The 20,998-nt window shown below is 39.3% G+C and overlaps 1 protein-coding gene and 1 long non-coding RNA gene across 2 annotated transcripts; both read left to right on the forward strand.

The window, feature by feature from the left end:
* The first annotated feature begins 1,082 nt into the window (after positions 1–1,082).
* On the forward strand, positions 1,083–3,239 carry LOC110739476 (heavy metal-associated isoprenylated plant protein 28-like). The gene is made up of 3 exons (XM_021919922.1): positions 1,083–1,583; positions 1,689–1,764; positions 2,094–3,239. Exons 1-3 carry the CDS (start codon positions 1,575–1,577, stop codon positions 2,471–2,473), a joined length of 465 nt encoding a protein of 154 aa, XP_021775614.1. The 5' UTR covers positions 1,083–1,574; the 3' UTR covers positions 2,474–3,239.
* A 1,194-nt stretch (positions 3,240–4,433) lies between these two features.
* LOC110739477 lies at positions 4,434–5,783 on the forward strand. Its single transcript, XR_002514829.1, has 3 exons — positions 4,434–4,718; positions 4,849–5,021; positions 5,517–5,783. It is a non-coding gene; the product is annotated as an uncharacterized LOC110739477 (long non-coding RNA).
* The last annotated feature ends 15,215 nt before the right edge of the window (positions 5,784–20,998 follow it).

The following is a 20,998-nucleotide window of genomic DNA, read 5'->3' on the forward strand; positions in this document are numbered from 1 at the left end:
AGACCAGGTTAATCTACTAACAATAATCAATCAATTAATCAAAGTTCTAATTCCATAAATAGTGTCAGCTCGGGTTAATCTTAAAATAAATAAATAAAAATAAAAAATTGAAGTCATCAAAGAACATGACTCTAGAGCTAGAGATGATGCCTTTCCAATTGAATTTTGGCACTTGGCCGCCTATTTACATTTTACAAAAGAAAGACTAAAAGTGGCTTAAAAAAAAAAAAAAAAAGACTAAAAGTGCGCCAATATTAAGTTGCATTTGAAGCAATTGAGACATGATCCGTTTGGCCCGCCATGATCACCATGATACCTTTTACCTCTCGCAATTGCCACAAGTTTAGAGGTGTCAATTTAAGGAATTGGCTCGGATTACGTAAGTTCGAATTAGGTCAAATTTATTTCAATGTTAAGTCATGCTAAAATATTGACAATATGAGTCAAAATCTAAAATTGGTTTTTTTTTGGGTGGTATCAAATCACTCGTATCGATCAAGTCAGTCTTTAATACCTTTACGTATAAAAGTCCAACTCTCATGATGTTTTTTTTTCCCTTATGGGCACTTTTTTGACCGGGTGTAGTTCTAACTAGATATAAATGTGTGCGATGCGTATTTTACAATTTGAAATAATTTATATGATAACTCAAACTTATATAATTTATGTTAACTTTAATTTTAATAGAAATCTAAAGGTTAAACTCCTAAGAATTGACTTATATGATATATCTATCTATTTATTTATTTGGTATTCAAACCATATAAGGCTTAAAGGGTCTTCAAACCATGCACATTAGAGCATGTTTGGTACTGTACTTTACAATATTGATAATAAAATCATTTAACTGTCTTATTACCAGTTGTTTGGTATATATAAAAGGAAACCATTATTATCAACCTTTCCAACACTCTACTAACAAATTAAATTTGTTACTCTCTTAATCCTAAATTTGATTTCAGTGACTACATTTTATTTATTTGTTTCTAATTCGGTTCTTTTCAAATTGTACCAAACATGCAAGTTCAGATAATTTGCAAATACAACTAGAGCTAATAAGTTGAAAAAACAGGGAAATAAAAAATAACCTATTTGCAATTTCTTTGTGCTAAGCTATGACTTATTAAAAAAAAAAGTGCTAAGCTATGATCAGTATCGAATTATTAGAACCTTAATTAGCGATAAAGTCAACAACCCTAAGGCATTTGGTAACCTTTGCTTATATTAGACATAAATTAGACTATCACATGCACAACTAATCAAAACCCACCATTGAAGCTTCCTGCATTAACATATCCCCAAGTTTCAATTGTACAATGGTACCATAATAATATTATTATAAGAAGTTATAGAAAAAGTCGGTGCAAATTAATCATATATAGTCTCTACATAATTTTATTTAATTGACTAAGGAAAACTAATAATTAATAGAGTAGAGAAGGAGCTCTTTATAAGATTGAAGAAGTACTGAACCTTGAAACTATATTCGGTTGATCATACATAAACTTCTAACAACTCAAACTTTCTAGTATTTTATTTACATTCATCAACTTCATTTTCTAAGAAAATAGAAAATGACAACGGTATATTCTTATATTTTCTTAATGCAATGTATTTCTTTATTTTATCTTTTACATTTTCAAGAGTTAATTAACCAATTTTTTTGTGATCATAATCATATTTTTCAGACCACAGAAATGAGAGTACACATGTGCTGCCCTGGATGTGAAAGCAAGATCAAGAAAACACTAGATAAAATGAAAGGTAAGAGTATTGTTATACCTTAAAATTTCTCAAATTTGATCCTTAATAAAAAGTTTAAGCTAATAGTAGGTATTTTGCGAGTGATTTCATACTCAAATTTAAATAATTTAATGGACGAGGATTCTATCCTATTAATAAATCATTTAATTATATTACTCGAAAATCAATAATTATAACCACCTACACGCAAATATTTATCACTCTTTATTTACTTTTATTTAATAGCACTCTTTATTTACTTTGACACAACTTTATTGTCTAAAATGCTTAATTATTTATATACTAACATTATAATATGATGTTGGATGCGATCAACGACACGTTTATAGGAGTGGACGGAGTTGAAATAGACATGGCAATGCAAAAAGTGATAGTAAATGGAATAGCAGACCAAAAGAAAGTATTGAAAGCAGTAAGAAGAACAGGGAGAAGAGCAGAACTATGGCAATTTCCATACAACCCAGAGCTAAGGAGTTTCACTCATCAATACCCAACTCAATGCCAAAGCAACGGGTCGATTGGGTCGGGTTCAACATCATATGGTAGTGGTACGCAGGCTCAACCAACCTCGTCTTACAACTACTTCAAGCATGGGTATGATGGACATGAATACCATGGCTATAACCCTTCACTTTCTTCGTCATTCGCGACTGGAAGAACCGGCGATGCGTTTAGTGATGAGAATCCTAATGGTTGTTTCATAATGTGATACCATGGATATTGACATAGTACTGTATGATGAGTGCATTTAGGCGCATAGGGTCTATGTATTTGACATGTACAAAGGAGGGCAATCTAGGATTCGGTGGTACATTTTCTTTTTTTTTTTAATGGTACAGTGGTACATTTTTGTGTACTACTATACATGTATAATGTACCATTAAAGTATAAGTTTTTCGAGTAGTACTTTTTGTGTACTATTATGCATGTAGTGGTACTTTTTACCATCATATTTTCCATCATCAAGTTCCCGTTATTTATAAAAATATCATCCTATTTGAATGCTAAATACATATGGCCTATGGGCCAATACTTCTTCCTATATGTATTATACTACTAGCTACGTTCGTTTAAGTTGGTTACATTTTTATTTTATTTTATTTTTGTTTCATCTATCTTTCTAGTAGAAAGTCGTTTTTCTTACACAAACTCCACTTATAACATTTTTTTTTTTTTTGGGTATTAATAAAACCTCATTTTAATTCTATACATAAAAGAGTAATTGTAGCTAAATTAGAGGATTGAAGTTGTGTAAACTACAAGTATATTTTCTCATTTTAATTAACTAGTCTGTACTCGTGCTATGTATTAACTGTCTAAATTATTCATAAAGTATTTAATTGATTTTAAATCCATTTTTCATTGATTGAATGATAATCTAGCATGTCTGTGCTCAAGCCGACATTTTAAAAATAATAATTTCATCAACACATCCGTGCTCACGGATAATAATTAGCATATATAATGTTTTTATTTTTTACCACCGGTTACTTTAAAAAGACATCTAATTTTCCACCAAATTGCCCAAACCCCTAAATGATGTCAACACTGTGGCCCCAACCCAGGCCACCGACGAAGACATTGACCTGTCATCACTCATATCAATGTCCGAGTTTTCTAGAAGAAGCTTAATTAACTAAGACTTGACACACAAGAATCACTTTGGGAGGTATTGGCGGTTAACTCTTAGCGCATAGCTGTTATTTGTTAGCAAATATATAGGATGAAAAAATGTACTATTATATGTATAATAGGTGACAGATGCTATGTATTTTAGAGGAAAATATTCAACCTATAGGATGGTAAAAAGTACCACTGCTAGCATAATAATACACAAAAAGTACTATTAAGACAACTTATACATTAATGGTACATTATAATGTACCACTGTTGAGTTAGCTTTTTTTCAGAAACTTGCCAAATTTACATTTCTGCCCTCCTATATGCTTTGTAAATGCATAGCAGGTATGCGCCGAGATGCACTCGGTATTGGCAAGTAAGTACGAAATTAATATTACATAGTAATAGTAATAGTAATAATAACAATAATAACTTTCATTTAGCTCTTTGTTATTTTCACTTTGGTTTATTATTAAGCCCTTTATTGGTTAATGATATATCATCCAAGTAACTACTTGTTTCGGGATTTTTTGGAATCCCTCGAGATACAGGTCTTGAATATAGCCGGACGGTCTTGTACACCTGCAAAACAACGAATATTCCATTTGACGGAATATTCGCCTCCGACGATCAAGTTGATCAAAAGACGATATAATTTAGAGAGAGAAATTAGAGAGAAGTTAGAGCAAATTGCTTATGCAATAAATGAGATGTCTCTATCCACCCCTCCCATCATAAATGATTGGGGTATTTATAGGGGTGGGAGTGTGTGCACTACTACAAAAAAGGCCAAAGAAACCTATAATAAGACACCTGTTGGTAAATACAGAAGGTCTCTTTGACATAAGAGACCTAATATTAGTGATAACATGTCTCTAAAATGTCAATGGGCCCACCACTTTTGTTGTGGGATATAGAGGGAGGGAATTAAGAGACCTATTGTTAAACTCAACGGGTCTCTTATGTGTGTAAGGGCCCACCATGACTCTCACCTTCAGTGGCGTCCCCCCATTTTCAAAAAAAAAATTAAAAAAAAAAAAGAAAAAACAAGAGCCTAAGACAGAAAGAAGAAAACAAAAACCAAACCATAACTTTTCAATTTTCAGTTTCTCTCTCTTCGAAGGCGGAAGGTCTCCAGGTCGCCATTGATTCGCCGTCGTTGTTCGCCGTGCGTGGGGTTTCAGGGGAAAGCTCGGCCAGACGCTGCTTCCACTGGCTGCTTCGCAAATCTCAAATCTCAAGTTGACAAGTTCGCATTTCGCAAATCTCCAGTTCGTTGTTCGCACTTCGCAAATTCAATTGGCCAATTCACCCAAATCAAATAGTCAATGGAGGTATATATTATGTAAATCTGAATTTCATTACTTGTTTAATTGTTTTATAGTTTATACTTTTATCGTGAATTTGTCATTTGTGTGTATTGAATTAATTAATGATTATTGAATTTTTGAATTTTGAACTGAGTCTGTCGCTCTCGCTCGTCGGCTCCACTCCCGGCACTCCGTCCCTCCGTCCGTCGAGTCGCCGCCGTCGCTGCTTCGTGATTCAGTGCTTCGCCCGTTCGTCGGCTTGTCGCTGGACTCGCTGCTCTCCATTCGACTTCGCTCACTTCGCTAAATCGCTAGACCCAATTCACGGTATGTAAATCTGAATTTAATCTCTGAATTATTAGTTTATTACTTGTTTAATTGATTTACAGTTATACTTTTGTTCAATTATTCTGGGTATTGAAGATTTGAAGTATTGAAATTTTGAAATGTGTTGGTTTATTGTCTTATTGAAATATTTGAATATTGAAATTTGTTGGCTAATTGGTTTATTACTTGTTTTTTCTTCTGTTTTTGTGAATTTATTGAAATAATGAAATGTATAGTTAATTTTGTGAACTTTTGATTACATTTTTTTCTCATGTTTTTGTGAATTTTTTAAAATGTATAGTTGAACTAGAAATGTAATGTGGTATTGTTCATTTTGAAATCTGTGTATCGAAATGCTTTTATGCAGGAATAGGAAGAGATGATTTGTTGCTAAATCAGTTGTTAAGGTTGTGTTTATGTTGTTGCTATCTAGTTTTTGACCTGAATTAAAGCCTTGTAGTTTTTTATTTCATTGATCCTCTTAATGGTGTACAGGAGGATGAGCAATTCAAGAAACTCGCTAAGCTGATGAATGGAGGGCTAAAGAATTACCCATGATGTGTTGTATTCACGTGCCGCATAAAATGATGGGATTGTTGTTGGTTTTGGTAACTTGTAAATTATTTCCAAAAGTTCTTATATACTTGTAAATTATTTCTATAAGTTCTTGTATACTTGTAAACTATTTCTATAAGTTCTTATACACTTGTAAATTATTATTCTTCTTATTTACTTGTAAATGTTACTCACTACTGTAGTAAGTTACTACTAGTGATTCAATAATAATATAAGTTTATGTAAATTTATTTAATTGTTTGATTTTGTGATTTTACAATTTCTTTCCATTTTTAGTAGAATAATTACAAAATAATAAATATATATCATCGAATTTTTATTTTAAAAAAATAGAATAAAGAGACATGTTATCTAATGTAATAGGTCTCTTAATGGATATCAAAGAGACCTGTTGCGTTAAATAACAGGTCTCTTCCCCTTCTTAAATATGTGATGTAATTACATGCAAAGAGACCTGTTAACTTCTTAAACAAGTCTCTTATTTATTACCAAAGAGACCTGTGAGCTAGAGACCTCCTATAAACAGGTCTCTTATGTCATTTACAACGGGTTTCTTTAGCCTTTTTTATAGTAGTGGTGTCATCTAGGGTTTAGTGACCTAGAATGGTGTGCTCTTTGGGGGCGCCATTTTAGCGCTTTCCTCGGGATTATTTGGGCCTCCTGATGTAAGGAGGTCTTTTCCTTATTCAGGTGCTCTCTTGTTTGCCATGTGTCATCTTCCTATTGGGACACGTGTCGCCTGCTACTGGGCAACGATACACTATTGGATTGGACCACGTGTTGGGTATATTTTTACCCTAAACATTTGCCCCTCAGAGGGATGGCTCGTACCAAACGGGTCGTCTCCTTTGATTTTCACTCGTCTAGTAACATTCGAGTACTGGGCTAATGGAGCATCGTTATTAAAAAGAGGCAGACTATATCGTCCCTCTGATCATGGGATTATCCTTTTGGGCTAATTGCCTTAGTCGGTCCGTCTGATTTCATTAGTGGACTTAAGTCTTGAAATCAGTCGGATGTATGGTGCCGCCTGCTACCAGGTGGGACACCTGTCTTCCGTATTTCTCGGGCTAATGGCTTGAAGTTGCTGACCTGGCCGTCTATTTTGACGCACCGTTTGGGCAACCGTACGTTTTCCCCGTCTATATTAACGGAAAGGTTAAATTAACCGTTTGGGCTTTTATGTTAATTTTTCAAAAAATAATCGTTTGAGCTTCTAGGCGAGAAAAACTATTTTACCATTTTACCCCCATAAATTTGCCTATAAATAAGACTTGTTTGACTTCATTTTGTCACTTAAGAACTTTGCGATTTTTAGGGAGAGATCAAAGCCTTTTAGAGTGAGAAAGTGATTTTCCTTCAACTCTTCAAGAGCTCCGCCGTGTCTTTGAACTTTCCGTTCGAAATTCTTGAGTTTTCCGGTCAACCCTCCAAGATCTTCGAAGTTTTCTACTTGTACAAAGATAACTGTCTTCTTTTCTTTATTTTTTCCTTTTCCATATTTGTTTTATTTTTTAAATACAAACATGCACAATACTCGTCTTCGTCTGTTCCTCCTCCTGAGGTCGGTCGATCGCCTGGAACTGAGGAGTCTAGAGTGGACACAGATAACTCCTCCTCTCTTTGGTGTGGGTCCGTTTGTACTGCGTACTAACTCGCCCCCACCTATTCTTCTCTATCCCTACAGTCGACCATGGCATGTACGAGACAGACGTACGAGCGTGATGCCCTAGAAATCCAAACGGCAGTATGGTGGATTCCTTAGTCCCTTTTGACCCAAGTAATACGGACGGGGAGAGTACGGGTGCCACAGTTAGTGGTAGTGCCTGTTCTGTAGTGGAGGTGAACGCCTCCTTTTCTGAGCGACTAGCTCAACAAAACACAACTTCTTAGACCTCTTCTAGGCAGGCGTCCGGGAATAATTCGGTACAATGCCTTTCCTAATATACCAGCTCAGTCCTGATGCCGAACGAGCTGCCATCTTCTAAAAGGAATCCTTCAACAAATCAGGCGGACGCTAGGTCCGGCCAAGGGGGATCGTCCGAAAAATCCCCAACAACCCTCAATCCAAACTACCAGGTTGGCCAGGCTTAGGACTGGAATTCATATCTCTGAGCCGTCCGACCTTCCCCCTCGCAACGCTCCTCCTTTAGGAAATCAAACGGACGCTGGAGGGAAGAAAGATAAGGGTAAAAAAATCCTTGGTGCCTAAGGGCACCATTGTTACTAAATCCGGCCAGGGCTCTATAGGAGGGAGCTCGACCGAGGTTGCTGCCTTGGACACAGTGTTGTCCTCTAAGTTTGTCTCGGACAGGGCCCCTGAACCCCAGGCCGCCGAACAAGAAGCTATGAATCCGGACGCCGATCAGGCTGCCAAAGAGGATAACGCCAAGAACTTCAAAGACATATATGCTTGTATGGTCGGCGACGTTGCCCTAGCTATAAATTTGAGGAGTTTAGAGAATTCCTCCAACTTGAAGAAGGCTACCAGATCGTGGCGCCGAGTCGCTTATACTAGGTGGCCGCCTAGGAAGGTAGGAGGCAAAGAAAGAAATGCTTCAGTGTTTACCGTGCCGCTTTAGAAGTGGGCCTTCGCTTCCCCTTACATCCATTCGTCCAGGCTTTGTTGGACGAATACAACATTGCAATTTTCAAGCTGGTGCCGAACAGCTGGGTAAACATATTTGGCTATCTGGTGACGTGCCTCAGGCAAGGATTTAATCCAGACGTCCTAGTCTTTTGCGAGATGCACTCAATGGTCCGACTAGAAGTTGAGACGGACGGTTGGTTTATTCTGAACACCTGTAAAGAATATTTAGTGGTTATGCACAAGCTGTCCAAGTGGCACAACTGGAAGCACTGATTCTACCGCATCAGAACTGACAATGAAGAATTTAATTTGCGGATGAATCACTTCAACGCCGACCCTATCCAGCTCGGACGTGGGATGCACAAGCCCACTAAGCCGCTCGTCCATCCTGACAACAAATTTCAACTTGAGTCCTTCAAGGTCCAGAAGGTGGTCAGGAATGGGAAGTATGTGACCATGTCGTCCCATTGGATCCCGGTATTTGGCCTGCGGCCTATACCGAAACTAGCGCCAAGGTGAAACTTTGTGACTTGCCCATTCGAATGCTTTTACAAATTGAAAATGTTCCAACACCTTTTGTTTTTTTTCTTTCTCTTTTCAGACGAAGCTCTTGCGATGTTGGACCCCAAACAAAAAGGAGAGACCAACATTTCCGAGTTCAACCTGGTGCGGTACAAACTCCGCCAGCAACAGTACGACCAGGCTAAGGAGGTATTAATGACTTTTCTTCTTTTTTGTTTTTTTTTTCGAGCTTGTAGGTTGGGAATGGTATCCTTTCCAATTTCGCTCGGACACAACTTTTTTAACTTTATTGCCGAGTTGGTATGTTGGGAAGGGTATCCTTTCCAATTTTACTTGAACGCAACTTTATAACTTTATTGTCGAGCTGGTATGTTTGGAAGGGTATCCTCTCCAATTTCACTCAGACGCAACTTTTTAACTTTATTGCTGAGATGGTATGTTGAGAAGGGTATCCTCTCCAATTTCACTCGAAAGCAACTTTTTAATCTTTTCAGGTGTCCACTCCCAGGGCTAAAAGGAAGCATTCGGCTTCTGCTTCCAAGCACGGCTAACCGTCCAAGTCTAGGAAGATAACAGCCTCAAAGGATAAGTCTTCCCCCCAGGTGGCCAAGACCACGCCGCAAACTGCTTCTAAGCAGTCTAAAGGAGAGCTACCCCAGCTGACACCTAGTGGGGTCTCCAAGTCTGTGGATCCGCAAACTGAGGCGGTCCACGATGAAACCGTCCGCTTGGGCGAAGGGGGAAAGTCGTCCCCATCCAAAACGATCGACAACACGGCCTCGACTTCGCATGTTGAGGTAATTGATAAGTCTGTGGATCAGCCGCTGCCCCTTCACTCAGCAACGTTCAACATACCATCTCCTCCACCCTTCTCGGAAGGTATATAAGACATAGGCATGTTTTGTACTTGTATTTACAGGCGCCACGCTCAAGGCCATCCTAAAGGAGTAGCGCGACAAGTTCCGCGGAATTGATGTGGGCTTCCTTGGCCCAATGATTAACAACAGTGCCGAGGTAGTTGCATTTTGTCTAAGTATCAATACTTGGTTTATTTTCATGCTTTGCTCTTACTAACTCGTTTGTGTCCGAATGTAGCTCTTAATTAGGCTTAGTGCCTTCTTGGACTGGCGGTCCAAGGAGAATGAAAAGATCAAGGCGGCCTGGGACGAAATAATAAAGATATCCGATGAAAATACCAGAACCCAGGCCATGTAGGAGATCCGGCACAGGGCAGCCTTGAACGTATTGTCTGAGAAATCAGCCCAGCAAACCGAGGACATCGTCAAGATGGGCGATGCTCTTCAGTAGGAGCGGTTGGCTTGGGTGACTAAGCAACAAGAGAGGGATGAGGCGGTCGCTAACGCTTCGTAGTGGAAAGAGGGCTTCAATTTGAAGCCTCAGAGAAGCTGAAGGTCGAGTTGAGGTTGAGTGTCTCCAGTCTCCAGGCTCTTCAGGCGGGTCTAGACCAAGTGGACTCCCTCAAACTTGAGGTTGAGTGTCTGAATAAGTCCATTGCGGACTTGACTGAGTAATTAAAGGCGTCGCGACTGATTGACCCAAAGAAGGCCGTCCAGATTGAGCACAAGGCCGAAGAGAGATTGAAGAGCCGCTTCTATGAGGCGTTCGCCATGATGGTTGACGTCGGTGAGGTGGCTTATTATCAGGAGCGCTTTGCTCGCCGGCTGGAGCATTTCTCTCTCAAGGAGGAGGCCGAGGCTGTCGGCTTGCCCCTTCCCAAGTTCGTCGAAACTCCTTCTGGTTCTAAGGACGACGAAGATGATTATGAAGGTGATGGGGAGGTGGGGAAGAATCCAACCAAGTAAGAGGAGCCGGCCAAGACCGTCGAGGCCTCCAACGCCAATGCTGATGAGGCACTGGCCGAGTGAAGAGTTCGGGTCCCCCTGCTGCATTGATCAAGCTTTTAGTGCTTTTGTTTTTATTTCTTTCTTTTGAACAATTCATTTTTTGCCGCCTGTTTGGGCGGTCTTGTATTATACTCTTCTTTTCATTGACGTCTGTTTGAACGGTTTTTTTTATATGCAAGCTTTCTTCTTTCTTCATCCATACTGCATTTTTTGAGCAATTTTTCATGCCTTTATTATGCGTTTTTGCGTACGAATGATTATATACTGGGGGTATGCCCCTTTATTCGACATTTTGTCTAGTCCATATTCAAAGTGGTTTGATTAACTTAATAGGTTTTTTACCTTGAAGGGTATGAGAACTAGTATGTTAATCAAATCATAATAATGATGGCCCTTGGATTAGGCAAATGCCGAATGAATTATGCGGTCGTTTAATTGGCTTTTGTCGAGTGGTCTTATGTTATTATCTCTCGGACGTACTCATGAAATTTCAAGTATTATCTAAACCTGGAATTTGTAAGTGTTCATAGGGCTTGATATCCAAGGTATGCCCTTGCCCTTAAGGTTAAATTGCCTCAAACAAATTTCAGGCTACCTTATTTCTTAACCGTCCGACCAAATTCCTCGCCGAATGGTCTTAATGACAACCTGACCATTTTTGGCCGAGTTGCTTTGCTGGGAAAAACCTTGGCTAGGCATTTTTCCTAGCCATTCAACCCTGCCCTTATCAAGGGCCGAGCCGCTATGTTGCAAGCAACCTTTGTTTTTGTTTTTAGGCGGCAATTCTGCTTGATGTCACCTAAACGTACGTATGCACAAATTTAATAACAATGTAAGACTTTTTCTTTAATTTTGTCAAGATTACATTGTTTCCCCATGTGGCTTTAATTACATTGCTTGGTCGTTAGACCTAGTTGTATATACAACTTTAAGGCTAAGTACAAAAAACAATATATATAATATTTTTTGAGATTGTCTGTATTCCACGTACGGGGAATAGGACGGCCATACAAGGCTTCAAGATGGTTGGTACCATCTCGTACTTCTTCTTTAATCCGGTAGGGCCCTTCCCAATTAGGGGTTAGCTTGCCATCTTCTTTTGCTCGGCCTACCGCTTCCATTTTTCTCAAACAAGATCCCCTAACTTAAGCGGCTGCTTTAACACTTTTCGATTATACGCCCTTGTCATTCTTAGACGATATATTTCGTGTCCAAGCGCCGCATTGCCCTTGGCTTCTGGAAGGAACTCTAGGGCGGACTTCATGGCCTCCCAATTAGTCGATTCATCATATAACATCGCTCGTAGAGTGGGCTCATACATTTCAATCGGGAGCACGGCCTCAACGCCATAAACCAGAAAGAATGGGGTCTCCCCTGTTGAAGTTTTTACCGTTGTTCGAATGGACCATAGTACATTAACCAACTCATTAGCCCATAGGCCGCCTGCTTTCTCCAGCTTCCGCTTGATGCCATTGGAGATAAATTTGTTGTTTACTTCAACTTGGCCATTGGCCTTTGGGTGTCCGACCGAGGCAAAGTAATGTGTTATGCCCTAGTCACTCAGCCAATCCCTGAGATGGTAAGCCTCAAATTGTGGTTCATTATCAAACACCATTGATTGAGGCACACCAAAACGTGTGATTATCTTCTTCCAGATGAAGGCGGATACATCTTTCCACTTTGATTTCTGGAACAGCCTCAGCCTCCACCCACTTCATGAAGTAGTCAACTGCTACTAACACGTACCGTCGCTGCCCTGATGCAGGAGACTATAGCTCTAAGATGTCCATGCCCTTTTTTACAAAGGGAAGTTGACTACTTATGGCCGACAAGCTGTTTGCCAGACGGTAGATGAGGGTTGCGAATCTCTAGCACTTGTCACATATTTTCACCATCTTTATGGCGTCCGAATTCATACTCGGCCAGTAATACCCCATGTGGATTACCTTTACAGCTAAGGCCCATCCACCTAGATGTGATCCGCAATGCCCTTGATGGAGGTCGTCCAGTACTTCATGCCTCTTGTCGGGCGTAACACACTTTAAGTATGGTTTTACAAATGATCTCTTGAACAAGCTCTCCCCCTTTATCTCAAACTAGGCCGCCTTTTTCTTCATTACCCAACTCTCCTTTGGGTCGTCTGGAAGAACTCCATCTTTGAGATAGGAGATTATTTCGTCCATCCATGTGGAGCTTCAGTCAATGATTTGCACGGGCTCGGCATCAATGCTCCGCTTCTCTTTAACTTCCCAGAACACAGATCTTGGAGTATCACATGATGCCGAAAAGGCTAGCTTAGACAGGGCGTCCGCTTGATGGTTCTCGGATAGAGGAACTTGTTGCAGCGTGAAATGCTCTAAGCCCTTGGCCTCATCCTTCACCATTTGTAAGTATTTCATCATTGTTGGCTCCTTAGCCTCGTAGTCCCTATTTACTTCAGTGACAATTAGTTGGGAGTCCGAGCAAGCATCAGTTTTTGTTGCCCCTGCTGCCTTACACATTCTAAGGCCAGCCAAGAGGGCTTCATACTCGGCCTCGTTGTTAGATGCTTGAAACTGAAATCTCAAGGCATATTCAAACTTATCTCCCTCTAGAGATAAACATATGATACCACGCCACATTCGGTCGCTATTGCACTTCTGTCAACAAAAACTTTTCAGATCTGATCCCTTGCCGGCTGTAGGTCCGGCCGTGTCATTTCAGCCAAAAAATCTGTGATGGCCTGACCCTTGATCGCTTTCTTGGGTAAGAATGTAATATCGAATCCCCTTAATTCCAAGGCCCATTTTAGCATTCGGCTGCTAGCCTCTAATGTTGTGAACGACTTCTTCAACTGTTGGTCAGTGTAGACCATAATCGAATGAGCAAGAAAATATGGCCTTAGCTTTTTAGATGCCATGAATAATGCCAAGCCAAACTTTTCAATGGGTGGGTACCTAAGCTTGGCATTGTGCAAAAACATGGCTGATGAAATACAAAGGGATCTAATGGCCATCTCGCTCAGCAAGCAGGATGGCACTTAAGGAGTGATTAGAGATTGCAAGATACATGTATAGCTTCTCATCTTTAAGCGGACTGATGAGCCGAGAAAGTGTATGCAAATGAATCTTCAGCTAAACAAAAACTTCCTCAGCCTCTTTGGTCCACTTAAACATTGCTTTTTTCTTAATAGATTGAAAAAAGTAGGGACACTTGTCCCCTAATCTTAACAAAAATCGTCCGAGAGTGGCTAAGCAGCCAGTCAGCCTCTGAACTTCTTTTCTGATTCTCGGCGATTTCATGGTCAAGACCGCTTGGATCTTCTCAAGGTTGGCCTCAATGCCGTGCTGATCAATCAAAGACTTGAGAAATTTGCCAGAATCAACACCAAAGACACACTTCTTCGGATTTAACATCATCTTATGCCGCCTGAGTTCGGTAAATGTTTCTCAGAGGTTACTTAGATGGTCGGCCGACTTTTTTTATTTAACGATCATATCATCAATATAAGCCTCCATGTTCCGACCGATCTGATTTCTGAAGACCGTATTCAAAAGTACAGCCCCTGTTCAGTCACAAATGCTGTGTTTTCCTGATCTTCTTCCCACAAAGGGATTTGATGGAAACTAGAGTATGCATCCATAAAGCTCATCAGGGCATGTCCGACCATTGAATCAACCAGGCGGTCAATTTTAGGCAAGGGAAAGCTATCCTTAGGGCACACCTTGTTGAGATCAGTGTAATCCACGCACATCCGCCAAGTTCCATTCAATCGACTTCTTAACCAGAACCACATTGGCCACCTAGTCAGGGTAACAACATTGTCGAATGAAACCTGCGTCCAGCAACTTCTTTACTTCAGTCGCGGCTGCCTGATTCCTTTCTTCACCATGATTTCTCTTTTTCTGCCGGACTGGCCTTACGGCCGAATTCACATCCAGCTTATGAACTACTAAGTCTAGGCTTATACCCGGCATCTCATGAACTTCAAATGCAAACACATCTCTGAATTCTCTTAATAAATTCACCAAGTCATCTCCAAGCAAGCCCATGGCCATAGTGCCCACCTTGACCGTCCAATCAGGCTGGTCTGGGTCTAGCACTATGTCCGTATGATCGCCGGCCGACAGACGGTCATTAACTGCTACGCTTGCTCTTTCTTGACCGACTTACACTTCTTGCCGACATGGTATGCTTGGAGTGACCCTTCTTCGGAGTTTTGCTCGGACACCCTTTTGTGTCCGAGTGAAGTTGGCTTCACAGCTAGCTGGTTGTAGTCTTTAGCCATCACTTGGCACTAGTGGAAAAAATGTCATTTGCAGCACACTATTTGCAGCATGCCTATCTATCGAACGCTGCAAATAATTACTAGTCAACGCGGGTCAACCATTTAATGAATTAATAGCAGCGTTTTTTATACAAACACGCTACAAAAAATGTGCAAAAATTTTAACAGAGGTATTTGCAGCGCTCTCAAGTAAAGCACGTTGCAAAAAAATTCATTTATTGTAGCGTTCAACAGTTAAAAACGCTACAAACAAAGGTATTTGCAGCGTTCTCTTTTGGGAGCGCTGTAAATATTTACTTATATTTTTAAAAAAAACTCTTTTATTACTTATTTCATTATCAGCTACAAGGAAACAAACCTACTTCGGTAGTTTTCTCTCTCCGTCATTCGACGCCCACTCTTATTCACCTTCATTCCTCCAATTCCGACAACGTATTTCCTTCTTCTTCGGTAGTTGATGTTTTGGCACAGCATTTTGATGTCGTTATCGGTTGTCAGGTTACAATTTTTTTTTTCTTTTGTTAATATTATTGTAAATTTATTATTTCTGATTGAAAGGTTAAGATGATATCTGAAAGTGATTTTTTTTTTTTTTTAAATTTTACTATTATTGACATTTTTATAATGATTAAAACTGAATAATAAATATTTTTTTCTTCTATTTGGGTAATTCTGATTCACATTGTTACAGACAATTATAAATCATACTAACTTATTTTATTAGCGCATTTTAATGTCGGTTTCGATAGTAGTGTTATGTTTAAAGGTGGTGGGATTTGAAATGATATGAGTATGCATGGAAAATGGAGGGTTGAGCCACAACAGAGCTTAGAGATACCACATTTTAGTAATTTGGTCTTATTTTTGTTTGTTCTGTGTTAGTACTCTGAATTCGTGGTCTGTGTGATGATCAGATTTGTCATGTTGTAATTGTGTTAGTACACTGAATTCATGGCCTGTGATGCTCTAGTGACACTTACTAATGAAGGAAGAAGGGAGTAATTTAAATTGAAATTAATTAGATTTGATATCCTATTTTCGGAGTAGTGAGCTTGTCTTAATGGATTATCAAGATTTTGGTGTGCTAATAAATGTATATATTCAAGAGATTGGTTAACTAGGTTAGGCTTTCACATTGAATTATATATCTTGTCAGAGTAGTATGAGAGTGCATAGTCACATACCAGCCATTGTATGATAGCTCAATTTTACTTGACCATATGATTGGTCTGCCATTGACTTAGGAGTGCTGTAAAAATGGCAGTTATTCGACCCTGGTGTCTTTGGAGTTTATGAAGTCAAGGAAATCACTTGGTTTTGACTTTAATGGTCAACTTCATTAGTTTTAGCTGTGTAAACTGTAAAGTATCTTTTGCTTGATAGTTGTGTTTGTGTGGACCTTACGAATAGATAGTTGTGTTGTTTGTGTGGACCTTAAGAATAGATATTTGTATTTTTAATGCTGTGACTGACAGAAGTTTTGTATGTCTGTTTCTGCAGGCAATACGTTGATACATCAGATAAATGGAGCATTTTAGGATCTCAGGGCATAAAACCCCTTTTCATTCTTTAGTATTGTGGTTTCTTACTATGAGTCCTCTTTAAACTTATATGGTAAGTACCTTAAGAATAGATATGTAGTTTTTATCCAAATATAGTTGTTTAGTGTGCCTAATTAGTGCTTTTCCTTGGAATTCATGTGACCTTGGTAGAATCTTAAAATTTTCTGCAGTTGTTCTCTTATTATTGGATTCTTGATGCATACTATGAGAGTGTGAGTGTAGTGGACTAGGTAATGGTGGAGTCATGATATGAATAAAAGAGTGTAACTTTACACTAATGACATTTCATTCTATAAAGGTTGAAGCCATTATTACTGCTAATACTGTGCTGATGAGTGCTACAGCTATTGGAATTGAATCTTTAACTTTCTCCTTTCTTGGACTGAGGCTCACCGTATTTGTTTGATTGTGTACTAGACTACTAGGAGTACTAGGTGTGCTGTGTGTAAATTGTGCTCTCTTTACCCTCATTCAAGTTTTTTTGAACATCCATTTCAGTGTACTTGCTTTTTGGCTTTGCAGATATTGGTTTTGTTGATAAGGCAGATATCAAAGCCTTGGTTGGCCCTCCAACCCTGCAAGCATGTTATGAAAGACTAAGATCCTGCGCTCAAGGGCTTCTAATAAGTGGAATACTAAAGAATTTTCAGGTCTTTGTTCTCTGTCTTCTACTTTCATACTTATTCCCTTTGCATTCCATCCTCCATACTAAATGAACTAGTTATATCTTACTTTTGTGTTCTGGCTTTTATGGAAAAAATGTAGGATAACCCCCTCAATATTCTGACTTTTCCTAGTCTCAAAGAAAAGTTGCTGTCAACACTACAAGAAAATTACCTTTTTCGTAGAGATTATTCTAACATTTAGTATCGATTGTATTTGTTACAAAAAAACCTATCCCAGCGAATGGTCATTTGATACAATATCCACCGTTACCATAGCCTTTAGTGGTGATCCAATCCTGGTGGTTATTGTAGCGATTATAATCGCTATAAATGATTAACTCATTTCTACAAAAAAAAAAAAAAAAAAAAAAAAAAAAAAAAAAATATATATATATATATATATATATATATATATATATATATATATATATATATATATATATATATATATATATATATGATTCGGACATGCAACCTCAAGGGCTATTATCAAATGTTTTACAAATAAGGTATGACATATTTTATGTTTTCTTTGTCAAACAAAATATATAAATCTAGTATTGAAAAGGCTTTTCGTATCGATTTTTGGGTTTTAGTGGCGATTGTAAACAATACAATTATTTATAATTTTATAAATGTGTAGAAAAAATGTGACTATATATTTTTATGTTTTCCGTGTCGATTTTATATGGGTTTACCATTGCGATTGTAAAACGATACGAATTCCTCTACTATTTCCCAAATATACATGTATATTGTAGCGAATGTACAATCACTACAAAATAATCGCTACAAAAAGACAATTTTCTTGTAGCGCAAGTGAAAGTAGAAGCAGGTGATGTAAGTACACATTTACTGTTATCTGTATTATTTATGTTTTGTATGGTTTAATTTGATATACATGTTGCTGTACAGGGATTGAGTGGAAGATCGTTACGAAAGCTTCCATTTTTGACTTATATAAACTGATATCACCTTACTTCTACTTATATTGGACTGACTGCGCTTATGCCTATGATTCAACCTGGTTATGCTAACTCGAGTTCGTCTTTTGGTGTTAAAATGATGCGGCAGCAGTATCATGAGTACAGATGATCAGAAAGCAGCAGCCACAGCCACAAAAACAGCACCAACATCACTTGCAGCAACAGAGGATATACTCAAGCTTCGCTCAAGGATGTCAAAGCTCTTTGGTATTGTTCGTCAAAAGTCAGGGAATCAAGTTGCTTATAGGCTTAAATGTTGAGTTGAAATTTTAATGGTTTGCATGTTTGGTTAGGGGATGGAGTACCCCATGATTTACATGGAGTTGTTTGTATTGACCTTGATATTTGGCTTTGTTTAATAAAATCATCAAAATTGTTTCTATCTATTTGTTTTGTATTACTTTTGTTTATGTTTTTCCTATTTAAAAAAAGGGCAAAGAAAAAAAAAAAAAAAAAAAACTATTTGCAGCGTGCCTAGGTAGAATGCGCTGCAAAAATAACCAATTATTTGCAGCGCACCTAACTTGTGCATGCTGCAAATAACCCAACTTTTTTTGCAGTGCACAAGGTTAGGCACGCTACAAATAACTGTTTTTTGCAGCGTTTTATGCGCGCTGCATATAATTTCTAGTAATTGCATCGCCCACATATGCAGCGCATGAAAACGCTGCGAAAGGTGGGGTTTGGGCGCTCTGCAAATAGCGTTTTTTTCCACTAGTGTGGTCTCCTTGAATGAAGCCTATCTTCCTGTCCAACCGCTCAAACTTCATCAGCATTAAGTGAGAGACGATTACGGCCTTGGTTGAGTTCAAGGTCGGACGCCCGATGATGACATTGTAGCTTGTGAGCTCTTTGACAACCAAGAAGCAGACGACCATGTCCCTTCCTTCTCTCTTTGGCCCAAACCGAACGGGCAAATCTATCCGGCCAACTGGATGGATAATGCTTCCACCAAACCCAACCAACGGGTGGGAGATATCTCTTCTGGGAACTTCAAATGTTTCAAACAAGCTAAGCTGATAATATCGGACGAGCTGCCAGTGTCTATTAGCACTCGTCCAACCTTCAAATTGGCAACCTTCAATATAAACACCATTGGCTCATCATGGGGAGTTTTAATCTTGCCTCTATCTGCCTCATAGACAGTCACCTTTGGGAACGACTCCACCTTCACATCCTCCGTGTGCATGACCTTTCTAGATTGCCGAATATCCTGCCTAATTCCCTTCATGGTTGGGCCGCCTACAGCAAAGTCGCCTAAAATGACGGCCACGAACCCGGAATCCGTGCTATTTCCATCATCATCTTTTTTCTTTTCCTTCTACTTTTCAGACTTGTTATTCGTCGAAGAGTAAGTGAACTTAGACTTCAGTATGTACGAGTTAAGCATGCCCTTCTCGGCTAGCTTATCCAACAACCTTTTCAAGTTGTTGCAATCGTTTGTATCATGCCCCAAGTCCTTGTGGTAATGGCAGTACTTGTTCTTATTTCTAACCGGGTCGGTCGCCTCAAAGGTTGGGGCTTCTCAAATTCGAACTTGTCTTTGATTTCTATCAAAATTGAGTAACATTCCTTGTTGTACTCATACTGCGGCTCGTACGTCTTCACCTTCTTGGACTTGGTCTGTTGGCAATCAGCCACCCGAACTTCTTTCCTCTTGTTGTTTCCTCCTTTCTTTTTGCCGGTCGAGTCTTGCTTAGAAGATGGTTTCTTCTCGGCGCCCTTGGTCGGCTCTTCTGACTTTGTCAACGAACAGAAATTAGCTACCTCAATATATGATTCGACCTCCCGCAGAACACTTCGTATGTCCAAATCTTTTTTTTGAACAAATCAAACTTGAAACCATTGTGCCTTAGACCTCGAAGAAACTCCGAGTAGGCCATTTTATTCGGTAGATTCTGAATTTGTGCCTTCTTCATGTTAAACCTCTGAACGTACGAACGCAACCCTTCTTTCTTTCCTTGGATGATGGTCGCCAAGTTAACACTAGTCTTACAGGGTGGTATATTATAGGAGAAGTTTCCAAAAAACAACAGGCTAAGAGTTGTAAAGCAATTTATGTATCCGGCCGGCAGACTATTGAATCAGTATTGAGCCACACCCTTGAGGGTGGCCGAGAAGCATTTACACTAAATGGCACCATCCACACTTTGCAAGTACATTAAATTTTTGTACGAGGAAATGTGTTTCTTTTGGGTTTCCCGTATCAACATAGGCACCCACAAGTACACTCTTCACTTTAGGTGGATGAGGAGAATTGAGAATTTCTTGTGAAAACGGAGGTGGCTTGTCACCAAGATTCAACAAGTGCATTTTCTAATCAATAAGCTAAGGCTGAGCGGCTGGTTCGACCAGGTAAGCTGTCAGGTTGTACGGCGGGTCATATTGCCCGAACGTGGGGGGAGTAGGCGGCAAAATCGCACCACAATCATGGGCCGTTTGAAACTGAAGTGGTTTAAAGGAACTGGAGTTGGAGTACAGTGAGCTTGACTCCTGCTGTCCTAGGCGAGCTGGTATGCTTGGAGAGGGTATGGTTTGAAAATTCATCCGGCATGGTGGGAGTGGAAACAGTGTGCGAGTAGTAGGACTGCGCTCGCTCCTGCCACTTGTGCCGGAGATAGTCTCTAGCATCTGTCGACGGCTCATTTGGATGCCTAAGAGGCTGCTTAGTTGATTACTTGCTATTTGATATGATTTTAGGGTGTTTTTTAACCTAATTTACTTGGTAAATTTGTGTTTTGGTTCACTTTTATTCTATTATCATGCAATTTTTGTGTATCCTATGCTTCACGGGTTGTTGATGTTTTTGCTGAGATTTTAGGTCCAGAGACGACTAAATGAAGCCTATGGATATTAAAGCGAGGTTAGAAGCAAGAAAATGATGGAAAGAAGCCAAGGAAAAGAGCAAAACCGAAGAAAATGTGAAGAAAAGGGCTTAAAAGAC

Source organism: Chenopodium quinoa, unplaced genomic scaffold (assembly GCF_001683475.1).
Source record: "Chenopodium quinoa cultivar QQ74 unplaced genomic scaffold, ASM168347v1, whole genome shotgun sequence".
NCBI classification, from domain to species: Eukaryota; Viridiplantae; Streptophyta; class Magnoliopsida; order Caryophyllales; family Amaranthaceae; genus Chenopodium; species Chenopodium quinoa.

Bases quoted from the DNA above. Each gene is read 5' to 3' on its own strand.
- LOC110739476 (XM_021919922.1), top strand. The intron at 1,765-2,093 runs GTAAGAGTATTG...ACACGTTTATAG, and splicing joins AACACTAGATAAAATGAAAG to GAGTGGACGGAGTTGAAATA.